Raw genomic sequence first — 13,041 nt, 5'->3', positions numbered from 1 at the left:
AATGGCATGTAGGTATCATCACCTGCAACAAATATAGAAATAATCCGGTGTCCACCTCAGTTTTAACATACGTAAGGTTTCACGAGCAATTCTGATCCTCTCTGCTTTTTGAAAGTTCGACAATTGATGGGATACCCACTGAGAAACTTTTTAAGTTACAGATGTTCATGTAAAACTGTGCATTGACGAGGAATCAATGCCTAAAGCTTCCTCTATCACTGCATAGATACATCTTCGGTCTGTGAAAATTACGTCTTCCACAACGGCCATTAACTCCTAACTTCATTACAAATGATAAAAACAGGAGATTCGATGGAATAATCACTTTCGTTTGGTATGTTCCTTCTTTCCTATTATCTTGATACTCCATTTTTAAGTCTTAACCGCCATTTGATGAATTTATCCATAACTAACACAAAACAGTCATTACCCAGGAATTTTCCCACACTTCAAATATAAATTTATCTACAGAATAGAAGAAATAAATAGAAACAAATACATATTTTAAGTGTCATTTTGTTTATTTACCAGTTGGAATTTAATAACCAAACTACTACCAGTGTTTTGTGTAATTTTTAACTGCAGTGCAGCCAGTGCGACCCTGCAAGAAAAGACTTGTAGAATTCTAGGTACACTCACACTTAACCCCACGGGAAGTGCACACCTAGAAACTATATTATATATATAGTATATTTATTCATATATAATAGAGAATGTTTCAACAAAATGCAAATTTTACAAACTTGCTAAGCATTTTTAACATTGTATTCGTCCCACTTTTACATAACAATGTTTTGTTGTTACAAATAGTATCAAAGCATCCGCACAATTATACATATTTCCAGGTCTTGTATTTATTTTTTTTTATTTCAATTCATGAATAATTGCACACGAAGCTTTTTTTCTTCTTCTTTAAATTAAGTTTTTGTTATTATGTAATTTTCTTGCAAAAAAACAAATGCATTACGTCTCTATACCGGGAGGTTCATTTCATCCAGTCTTCTATACCTGAAGATCATCAATATACTTAGCAGCATTTTATTTATATTGTAAAAAGTACTTATTTCCCAGTTCCCTAACACTTTTACTTATTTTTTTTAAAAAAAAGAATTATCAGCATTTACTATTATTTGAAAACAAATTACAGTCACTCTGTCAAAAGGTACACTCAACTCAATCGGTCTAATGAGAAATTATGCATCACTAGCTTGCTTTATTTTTTATTTCTGTTTTTTAAAATAAAAACGGTTTGTTTCGCAAGTGATGTACAGTGACAATATCAGAATATTGCACAGACCTTGTTGTTTTGTTATTTAGTTACTATTATTATTATCATCATCGACACAAGGTCAAACCGTCTGCTGGCTTTTGTTAACAATCAGTTGGACACATATACATATTTAAGATGTAAACAATTAGGTGTACAAATTCATCTTCACTAGCAAAGCTAGTTTAACTACCAACGTTTAAGAGATGATGCGCAGAACTATGAACGTGACGTTTTTCATGTATGGTAAACACAGTCATAACTGAAAAAAAAATATATATGTTAAATATTAAGCTCAATTCCATACTTTGTAGTAACTATTTTTTTAACACGTGATTCTTTTTTTTAAACGATTTTTTTTTACAAGAGTACATTCAGTTATTTTCTTTGGAAAGAGTGTACAAAGCCACGAGTTTCAGCAACTTACAAGTAGGCAATTGTAAGATTGATGATTGAATGCTTTGCAACGAGTTCATCATTCTTTTTTCCTTTTATAATTCTATATACACAAATTGTAACGTTGAAGAAAGAATTATGGGTAACTATGCGTCATTACTACATAATTGTGTTGTTTTTTCATTTTAAAAAAAATATTTTTACTTACAAGTTTCCGTTCAAAATGCTACACAAACTTCGAAACGTAAGGAAAACGAAAAAACTTTCTCATAATACATATAAATGCGTTTCTCTGTCAGTCAATTTCTCACCTGGGTAACTTAGGTATTCATAATTCTTTCTTGTGACAAGACATTATAATAATTTTCTTTCTTTCTTTCTTTCTTTCCGGATCACAAGTTGACCAGTGAAGGACAGGAGCATTTTTCCGGAGCAACTGTAAGGAACATCTACTCCTTCAAATTTAACTACTTCATTGTAATTGCAGGAAATCAAAAAGCAAAAACCAAGGAACATAAATTCATACGAATATTCGATTCACTCTGGCCCACACACAATCGTACATTCTCATATATAAATACATACCACAATGGTATGTTCACTGTACATATTAGGAGAAAAAAAAACATCCGCAATAAATTAAGTAACAAACAAAGATTTCAACATCACATGAAATATCAATTAATACCTTACTATTGTGAATATTTTTATATATAATAGATCTATGTTATAGTTTTATTATGCACAATATCAATAACTTCTTATTTGGAAAACAGTCATACACACGCCGCACAAACAATTCATTACAAATTAAAAAAAAAAAAAAAAGCTTAAAGAATTCGTCGCGTTTATTTTCACAATAGCAATCAGAATGCAATATTCCAATTGCATTGTAAACATACATAAATTCACGTATTTTTAAAAAAATTAAAAATAAGCACTTTAATATATCAACACGAGTTTATCTCAATAGCTGCACAATTAGTTTCCATTTTATAGGACTCCACATACTTAAAAAAAATCTTCCCCAACAAACAAAAGGACTTGATTATACAAAGATTTCATTCCAGAAGTGCAAATTGAAACTTAGCAATTGAAACTAAGTCTGCACTCTGGTCAATACGAAAAATATATATACTTTTCAATTAAAAAAAAAAAAGGACAGATAGTAAATACATACTTACAGTTGCTCCTTTATCATGTAGATCTTGCACCATTTTTTTTTATATCTACAAGCAGGTAGGCACCACATACTACATATTATGCTTTACGAAAGCCAGGAAAAAAATTATACATATCGTATCAATAAATATTTTACAATACATCACTAAATCTTGTTACAAGTTGTTTTTTATTTTTCTCTTTGGTTGCAGGTAAGCCACAGAAGCAGAAAAACATCTGTCAGTCCTATCGTCTAACAGCACCACGGGGTTCCAGAGTTACACGGGAAAGATATCAACTAGACCCCTTAGTGGACCACTCCCAACAGTTTCAGTAGTGCATCGCCGACCACTCAGCTTTCGCTATTATCTAAAAAGAAAATATTCATTAGTTCGGCAAATGCAGTACAACCTGTAAATAGTCTTTCAAGTAAGTTTTACAATTCCTTCTCTGTTTATCAGAGACGTATAATTTGTACATGCAGGGTGTTTACTAAAACTGCAAAATGAAATTTCGTGACTTTTTCAGAAAAAAAAAAAAAAAAACTGCTGAACAAGACTGTACTTATTCAATATAAAAACACATTTACAAGTGACGTTTCGTTCTTCTAGTCAAGATCCTCATCAGACGTACACTGAGTGATACAAAAAACTTCCTAAATATAAATACACAATTCATCTCTCTATCTGCTCTCTCATTGGCCCATTCAAACTTAATGAATTGGACCAAAGGTATCAGCATTAATAAAGAATGGAGAAATATTATTGATAAATACAGAAAAATGTATGTGAATTAATGTATTTAATGATTGCTTGCTCCATGTTGTTTCTTTCTGATAGAATGTTATGTTTTCCCATTGGTCAGTTCAGACAGATTTCCACGCTTCTGATTGGCTGTTTGAACGGGCCAATGAGAGAGCAGATAGGGAGATGAATTGTGTATTTATATTTAGTTAGTTTTTTGTATCACTCAGTGTACGTCTGATGAGGATCTTGGCTAGAAGATCGAAACGTCACGCGTAAATGTGTTTTTATATTAAATAAGTACAGTCTTGTTCAGCAGTGTTTTTTTATTCGCAAGACGTATGACTATGATTGTGTGTCAGAGTGACTTTTTCGTTACCTTTTCTTCAGCATACCATAGAATTTCGTAACATTCAAAAACAACAGTACGCACATTCTTTAGCACTCATCTCTACTTTCAAAGCCTGTTCCCTGGAGTCATAAAACTTGCTTATAAACTGGTTAGATGCGTAGGTAGTTTCGGCGATGCGATGCGATTTGTATCGCCACTGCTCAATGATGCCAGCTGAAGGATGACCTTAAGAGCGAGTTTCTATCAAATTCTTTATCAGATTTTCTCCAGTTTGCACATGAACTTGATGTTTGCGTGTTGTTCGATCTATGAAATTGCGGAGACTGATCACTACACTTTCCTGCGTTCAGCTACACTACTCATACACTGCCTGTTACGACTTGTTCACATTTGTCAATTTCATAATTAGGCAACCTAAGGACTACTGTACAAGATTCATTGTGATTGCGTCACAAATGCTAAAACCACAGTGAACTTTTTGACTCGTATGGCAGTATACTGTGCAATGTCAGAATTAAATACAACTTTGCTGCACATAATTAGCATCACAAAAAGCCTAACGCTACCGAGATGAAGACCTTCTTCAATAGATATAGCAAATATGTATGAGGAGACACGACGACTTTCTGACCATAACTCATAAAGACTATTGGACATGATGCGATATACAAAATAAACTGGAACTGTATAATCATGAAACAACGACTGGAATGAATGAGTAAATACATAAAATAATAATACAAATCGGGAGAACCCGAGATATCAACAAACCGAGATGCTGTTTACCACTGACTAATATAACCTAAGACACAAATAGAGATTCTTTGCACCAAAGATAAGCGTTTTATTACTAGTCTCCAAATGGTAATGACGCTACGTAAATAACCCTGCCTCCAGAAGATATATTTTTCCTTTGGATCATAACGGTAAGTAGGATATCTGGGTTCGATTCTCGCCTCAGTCGTGCATATTTTTCTCTTTGCCGCACATCATTGAATTGGCAATATCTTCGAGGAATTGACGTAAGATAAAATGGGTTATATCAGTGGTCGCCAAACTTATGAAGCTTCTGAGCTCCGTACAGTTCTTAAATTATACTGTGAGCTACCAACCAAAAGAACTACAAACCTTTTAAAAAAAAATTTCCACTTGTTTATTGCCTATAAACTTACATCTCTAGTATATATGAAATCAAACTATCCATATTAGCAAATGTCTAACATACACAAGAAAAAACATAACGTGCACAACCCCACGCGTATACAATCAACTGTGAGATGAGGCTGACAATGGCAGTTGCGTGGGAGAAACAAGCAGTTGTCGTCAGCGCCCTCTGTCGTTAACGTCAGCTTAGTGGAAAAATCAAGATTAGCTAATCAGAGCGTTAATGCGAGCTACCGAAAATGTCCCTACGAGCTACCAGTAGCTCGTGATCGACGGTTTGGCGATCACTGGGTTATATCATAAATAAGTGGTATTGTTACTATTATCAGTATTGACTACTGATAAAACTAAAATGATAGAAAATGTTCACATTTTTATGAGAACGGAAATTTAAATAAAAATATAATTTTCTTTTAAAATTTCCTTCAGCATTCAATAGGATAGCTTAAGCCATGTTAAGCTGTCCGGGAAGAGCATAAAGACCGTTGAACTACACAACTATTTCACTTCCAAATTTAACTCATTTATTTTTCTATCAAATTCAAATAGTAAAACAAACTTACCTTTATTAGAAGTAGCTGATCCAATAGCTTTCCTCTTCCGCATGTCATCATCTGAAATGATTTTGTTAACTGCTGTTGTGAGTGGGACTGATCGTAAGACTCCCTGACTCCCAAGGTGGGTATGGTGTTGGCCAGCTCGAATTGGCTTAGCTGTAAATCAAAAGTACAGTCGTCACTACTATGCAGTTATGAGATAGTACTTGATTTCTTACGATAAGCAATTTTATGAAAAGTTAATTACACTCTTGAACAATGAAATGTCAGCACAGTTAGAAAAGACCTTTAAGATATTTCATATTCATTGCACAAATGATGCGAAATATTATATATATATACAGTTTGTTACAAAATAACTGCACCACCTGCTAAAATTTCATGGTTTTAATTTCCCTTATAAAATTGTTAATTAATTTTACATCTAAAGGGACTAACGTATCATACACTAGTTAGCCATTGTATTTTGAGGTATTTTGTTTATTACTACTCATGAATTTTGTGTGATCTTTGCTTAACGGGTGGCAGTGCATTCAATATGCTAATGGCTGCCTCATGTATGCGCAAGTGAATGGTGATCCGCTTATCGTTGTTAATGAAAATTTGTCCCATACGTGACCTTTTGTGCCTGTGGGTTATAGTTTATGATCTGTATATGATATTTAGTGCTTTGTGATTGTTCCTCAATAGTTAGTGTGATTACATACTAAAAATAAGTAAAATACTGAAAGACACATCCCCTCGTATACAAGGAAGATACTGGCGTTGAACTATAGTGGCATTTCAAACGTCAAATTGCAAAACAACTTGAACTGCATCATACAACGGTTGGTAGAGTTATTAAAAAGCAAACAATGTATAATAAGTCCTCTTTGAGAGACAAATGTGGCCGAAGGCGAAAAAGAAGCCCTCGTATAGACAGAAAAATAACGGCCCTAGCTCTGACAAACAGAGCATCATCTTCACGTAAAATCGCTCAAACTGTAACCGATGATACTGGTGTTAGTGTAAGCTACGTGACAGTTGTTAGACGGCTAAAGGAACAAGGAGTTCGGAAGAAAACACCTAGAAAGAAGCCGACATTTAACACAAATCACGTAAAAGCCAAGAAACACTTTCTTACCATGTACGAAGCGTGGGGTGTGGAAGAATGTGAACATGTGATTTCCTCCGATGAGAAAAAGTTTAGGGTGCTTGGGAATGACAGTGGCGTCCGACTACGGATGAGAAGTGGAGAAGAACTTAATAGCGACTGTATACCATCGACAGAGAAGTTTGGTGAGAGTGTAATGGCGTGGTTCTGTTTCAAGTCGAAAGGTGTTGGAAGATTAGAAATTTGCAACAGGTCAGTTAACGCACAGTATTACATGGACATTTTAAACCGTAAACTTCTATCAACAGCAAGGGATCATTTCTCAGGCAAAAACTTAGATTACATATTTCAAGATGATAATGCGCCGTGTCACAGAGCTGCTGTGGTTAAGAAGAGGTTTGCAGACATGCATATCCAAAGGTTATGGTGGCCACCTAACTCTCCAGGCATGAATCCTATTGAAAATGTATGGCATATCATGTTTTGCAAGCTTTCAGGGAAGTGCTTTCAAACAAGAAAGGAGCTTATTGAAGCTATGGTGCAAGTGTGGTTCCATAAGTTAGACGAATCCTTGTGCCAATCTCTCGTACACAGCATGCCAAGTAGGTTGGCAGCACTGAAAGCTGCAAATGGGAAACATACAAAGTACTGAATGGGTATATACACAGTTATTGCTTTTATGCACTTAACAATACCGTTCAAAAAAACTAGCATTCATTTCTTGTTCATTAATAATATGTTAACATGCGTTCATACGAAGTGCATGAAAACAAATATATTCGTACTTTTTGTAATAATGGCTATTTGTAGCATAGTATTATGCAATACATTGTATTTGAATCTTTTGTCTTTACATATGCAGTAGATAAAACACCAGACGATGTATGAGAAGTAATTTGAAACCATTGCTATTAAAATATTTCATATTATTTATAAAAATTCGCAAAATGCATAGATTTTTCTTAGGTGGCGCAGTTATTTTGTAACAGACTATATATATATATATATATAAAGTAACCAAAGTGCTGTCGCGTTTTCACCCACCACCTTCGAACATTGATATGTAACGTAAGACGTTCCTGGAAGATCAAAAATAGTCTCCATCAGCATCGGTGACATTCTGCCAACGTTCTGGAAAGCCATGGACTCCATCGTGGTAGAAATTGTAAGTCGTGAAGCGAAGAAGGTATCAAGTGCATTTTGCATCTCTACTAGGGATTTGAACTGGCGTCCTCTAAGGTGATTGTCCACGGAATGGAACACGTGATAATCGGACGGTACAATGTCCGGGGAGTATGGCGGATGCAATAGTATTTCCCATCCAAGGCGTAGAATGGTTTCCCGGGTCATCCTAGCCACGTGGAGCTTAGCGTCGTTCTGTAACAGGTCTTCGATGCGTCACCGTCCCTAAACTTGTTAAACCACCGCGTAGTCACAGCACTCTGACCAAAGGCCTGACATATTTTCTGCCCGGCTGCAGCGGCGTTTGACCTCAGTTTGAACTCGCACAGCATACACGCCCTTATGACGCTCTGTCCTTACATAAGTTCACAGTGTAACTGAACTGTCACAATCAAGTAGTATGTTGGATATATCCACACCAACCTGACCTTCGCCTTATCTCCATTCGCATTCAACTCATGAAGTGAGGGCCAATTAAACAGAGACCTCCACAAAAAGCGACAGAATTTGTGAATTAAATTGAAAAGAAGTTTTAGCGGGAGCTACTATACAAGCGCATCTGATCCTAAATGAATAATAACAATAATCCACATTTCTGTTAGTTCACATTTGGGTGGAGAGAAGTTCAGTATTTCCGGAAGTATTTTAAGATCTCACGCTGAACTGAAGTTAACATATCATATAGCTTCGATGCATACAAGAATCAGGACAGCACCTGTTTCCTCTTCGTTTAAGATTTGCTTTTCATTTGTTCCCTACAAAAACTGGGCTATGTTCAATTTTAATGAAAGGGAGTTCAGAAACTTTACTATAGTTCTGGTTATTTATTATATTTATTTATTTAAAAGACTCAACAGCTCTTGGGGGCTTAAGAGTTATCGGCCGGCTCGTGCTACTCATAACATTAAGATAATGTGTTACCAGAACATCAGTTTCCCTCGCCATTCATATTGCCTTTCTAGATTGAATTCGCCACTACTTCTCTCATCCAAGTAAGTGGGTGGCGCCGTAAACGCCAATGCCATCTGGTGAGTACGAACGGTAGCCTATCTTCCCTCTAATCAGAACTGCACTGCATGACTTTGCTAATCTCACGAGAAATAGTATTCTTGTGCAACCCTCCATCTCCTGAAATAAGGCAAACCTACTTACTGAAACATTATACTAATCCCTATTATGACCCGAACGAATTTACTGCAGTAGGAATAAGTCTATAACACAATTAAATGTTTTATTATTAAACTTTCATTCTCGAATTCCTAAATATCAATCAATTAAAAGTTGATTATAATGACCACGCAAGTAACTTTACCAATTTGTGCACTAGGTCCTCTTCGGGCTAAGTTCTTCTGGCGAACAGCTTCCTTAATACGATCTACTTCGTATTGGTATCGTTTCCTGTCACGCATCGCTCCTTCTTTAGCTTCCTTAAGGGCTGTTTCAAGAGCCTGAAATAGTTAAAAATAAATTGTAAAACTGAAAAACAAAATTTGTAAAAGGGTAGAAAAATATAAACTATAAAAGAACTACAAATCTGAAACAACATATGCATTTTGGTGTTTATATTATACGATTACTAGGTAGAATCAATTCAACTTTGATATTATTTAATTTCCAAAATAACAAATACACGCAAGAACGTTATTTTATATACGTAAGGCGCAGTCTTGGTGTACCGAGGGCTAAAAAAATGAGAGAATATATTCGTGTTGTTGATACTAATATACTAATCAAATATACTACAAATATACTGATCAAAATAAAATGAACCATCACATGGACTATGAATGTTAGTTCGTGAATTCTTGAAAGTTGTCAGCACTTACTCATGACCATTCCATGGTGCCTTCCATTTCAACTCAGGCAAAAAAAAAAAAAAAAAAAAAAAAAAAAGTACCATCACCATCTCAGATATTGTTGAAACTCTTTTTATAGCAACTAGACATGTTTTTAAGAGACCCATATTTTTTTGTTTTGTCGAAAAAAATTTTCCCGCCAAGTAATGGGCCATCAAAGACTGGGAGTACAATTTATGAATTGTAAAAGACATGGAAAATGGTCAACTTCGGAGCCCCACCATTCAGCTATGGAGACAGGTAGAGATATAATTCTTGTTGTAGTATGTACATAGGGATATAAATAAACTATATTTTATTGTAGTTCGGTTTGCGCATGCGTACCTTTCTGTACATAAATTAACAAATGAACGTTAATTTATCTGAAAAGTCGAAGTTTGCGAATTTTTTTTCGAGCACTTCCGGTTCGAATTTTAAAATTCTGTTTGCACGGTTGATAAGACCTAGTTACCCGCTTTTCGAAAAAAATTTTGTATTGCTTCTGTGTCCAACCGTTTTGTCGCAAAAAATTCGAGAAATTGTAAAATTCTCAAAAATCGCCATTTTGGGCGCCATTTTCTCGAAAATACCATCTTTTAAAATTCTGAAATTTTGTCAGATGGTTTAGCTTTACATGAATAATAAACACACCAAATACCATTCTCGACCAATGCTTCATGAATTAACTACAGCCTTTTGAAGTTAGCGAAGTTTCGTTAACTTTGATGTCACAGTTAGCAACACTGGAAACAATAAAAATGCAATGATTTGATGATGTTTGTGGTTCACATTAATTAAATGAAAAATAAAAGGTTTTCCTGGCTGGTTTTTTTTTTATTATTTTGATCAAAAAAGCGCTCTAAAATAGTATAATAAGCCTCCCCCTTCTTCTGCGTTTTTTTAAAAACGTAGTAGTCTGAGATGGAAATTACGATTACGAAACACAAATTTTAAGTTCACTTACTTAAAATGGTCTTATGAAGCAAAATTTCACTGATTTTTTTTTTTTTTTTTTTTTTCACATGGACCAATCATTTGCTTGCTTGGTGTCTTCTTCGCTAATAGCAGTAGTACACTCAAAACTCGTCCAGAGGTGGATCCAAGGAGTCGATCGCCCTCCCAGAAGAAACGTTCTTATTTCATATGTAAATAAAACCCATTCCAGTGTTTCGAGCTCTTAAAAGTAGCTCTAAGTAGCAGTATTACACCCCTCCCAGAAGTCCGTCCTGGATCCGCCCCTGTGTAGCACATTGTCGATAATCACAAAACACTTATTTTCACTTCCCTTATGCTCTTCTGGAAACCTGTACCCTGCTCAAAGTCCATGTGGAAGCATAAACAGCACTTCAACTGTACATAATTCATGAGTTATTCATATTTCTGCTACGCACCACTGGTTATCATAAGTATATGCAAGGGCGCCGATCCCAGGAGGGACCGGACCCCCCAAAGCTGATGTGGGGCCCCCTATTGTATTTATGAATATACAGTATTTGGCATAATTTGAATGCAATTTGTCTTAAAATCCTCATATATATACCTTCTGCATATGAATTCCCCCCTCCCCAATCTACAGAGAAATCGACGCCTTTGCGCATATGTATGTAACAAAAGTTCTTTTTTGCTGACTTCTTAAATCTACACTTTGAATTGCAGAAGCTCGATTATGGGGGAAGCATGAAGTTAGTTTATGGTGACCCGTTACTGCCATAAAAACTTCACCATTTTCCGAAAGCCAAAGGTGACATCGTTGAATACCAGTTACCGGTCGCATACTTTCTTTTTTCTTTTTTTTTTTTTTTTTAAGTTGTCGAATTCAGTTCCAGGCAACAAAACGAGAGTAATACCCGCAGTTTGTACTTGCACTATACTCACGAATTCTTCTGCGGTTTTAATACTGTGTATCTGTTTTTGCCTAAGGTTATGCCGCGTTGCCACATTCTTTACAACCCCCCTTCCCCCCAATACTGTCGCAGAGACCCTAGCATGGCCGGTTTCACTGCACAACCACTGCTTTATCTGACCTGTCTGCATCTCGAACATCTGAAAGCGATTTTTAAAGTGGGATGCAGCACCATCATAAATCACTGACAAGGTTTGGGAAATTGTAGACACTTATTTCCAAGTATTCGAACCTTTTTCTATAACCTATATTTTCGCTTTTCTTCGAGTATTTTTAGAAATGGCTATGAGTTCATGAGTCGAATCGTGTGTTTTGTCGTCGCTTATTACAACAAAACTGTCAGTTGTTCCATATTCCGGTGATAACTCTGAATTTCACTTTGCAGAATAACAGTCCAGTTTTCAACGAAGTCCACATGAAGTAAAATAGAATTTGCATCTTGAAATTTTATACGATGCTTTTCGGTAGCAATTAATTCTCTTTGGATTTTCTTGATATAGTCATGAATTACAATTCTTACAGTTAAACCAGCAATGTACGATACGAAAACGGAAAGTGGCACACTTTTTTTTTAACGAGATCATTTGTTTTCCCATACGGAGTACGTAACACTTTCATTTTCAGCAGGATCAAAGACTCCACACTTATTCCTTTCATTCCAGGACATTCACCACATTCTTGAAGAAGACAGCTGTCATTTTCTGCGGATCATACTACTAAAGGAAGTAGGTCACTCATGACAGCTTCAATACAGGTTGCACCTTTGATTTGTTGCAACGCAGTAGCAGATAACTTAAAATTTGCACAATACACACACACACACTTCCCTCGCAGGTTGCGTACTGACCCACTTTAGTCGAATACTATAAAATTCCGAGTGACCCATTCTTATGCTGAGATTGTTCTGTTTAAAAGAAAGTCCGTAAATTTCTTTGATGTAACGCGTAAGAAAATGTTTCGATTTTTTTTTTTAAAAAAAACTTTTTGTCCTTTTTCGATCACTGTAATGACATCGCACTTAATTGAGACTTTGTCTGGATGATTCCAAGTCATCACTGAGGTAATAGTTCAGGCTTTTTATAGATCATCAGAATTTATTGCATGGCCATTTTAAGTAAACTTAAAAATTGCGTGTTTCGTAATCGTAATTTCCATTTCAGATTACTTCGGTTTAAGAAAACGGACGAGTAAGAGGGAGGCTCATTTTACTATTCCAGAGAGCTTTTTTGATCAAAATAATAAAAAACCAGTCAGGAAGACCTTTTATTCTTCATTTAATTAATGTGAACCACAAACATCATCAAATCATTGCACTTTTATTGTTTCCAGTGTTGCTAACTGTGATATTAAAGTTAACGAAACTTCGCTAACTTCAAAAGGCTGTAGTT

General features: G+C 35.4%; 1 protein-coding gene across 4 annotated transcripts in view; it reads right to left on the bottom strand.

The window, feature by feature from the left end:
* Window positions 1-502: 502 nt before the first annotated feature.
* Window positions 503-13,041, bottom strand: part of Khc (kinesin heavy chain) — an 86,791-nt gene continuing 74,252 nt past the window's right edge. For all 4 annotated transcript variants that reach the window (XM_081739563.1, XM_081739564.1, XM_081739566.1 and 1 more), the window contains exons 19-21: window positions 9,228-9,363; window positions 5,647-5,796; window positions 503-3,193 (exon numbers count right to left, since the gene is read on the bottom strand). In XM_081739563.1, coding sequence (XP_081595689.1) covers window positions 3,177-3,193; window positions 5,647-5,796; window positions 9,228-9,363 — 303 coding nt within the window. In that variant the 3' untranslated portion in view covers window positions 503-3,176. The remainder of the gene's footprint in view (window positions 3,194-5,646; window positions 5,797-9,227; window positions 9,364-13,041) is intronic.

This window comes from Thermobia domestica, chromosome 15 (genome assembly GCF_964235325.1).
Source record: "Thermobia domestica chromosome 15, izTheDome1.hap1.1, whole genome shotgun sequence".
Taxonomy (NCBI): Eukaryota; Metazoa; Arthropoda; class Insecta; order Zygentoma; family Lepismatidae; genus Thermobia; species Thermobia domestica.
The sequence above is the reverse complement of the archived record's forward strand: the minus strand, read 5'-3'. Positions and strand labels throughout refer to the sequence as shown.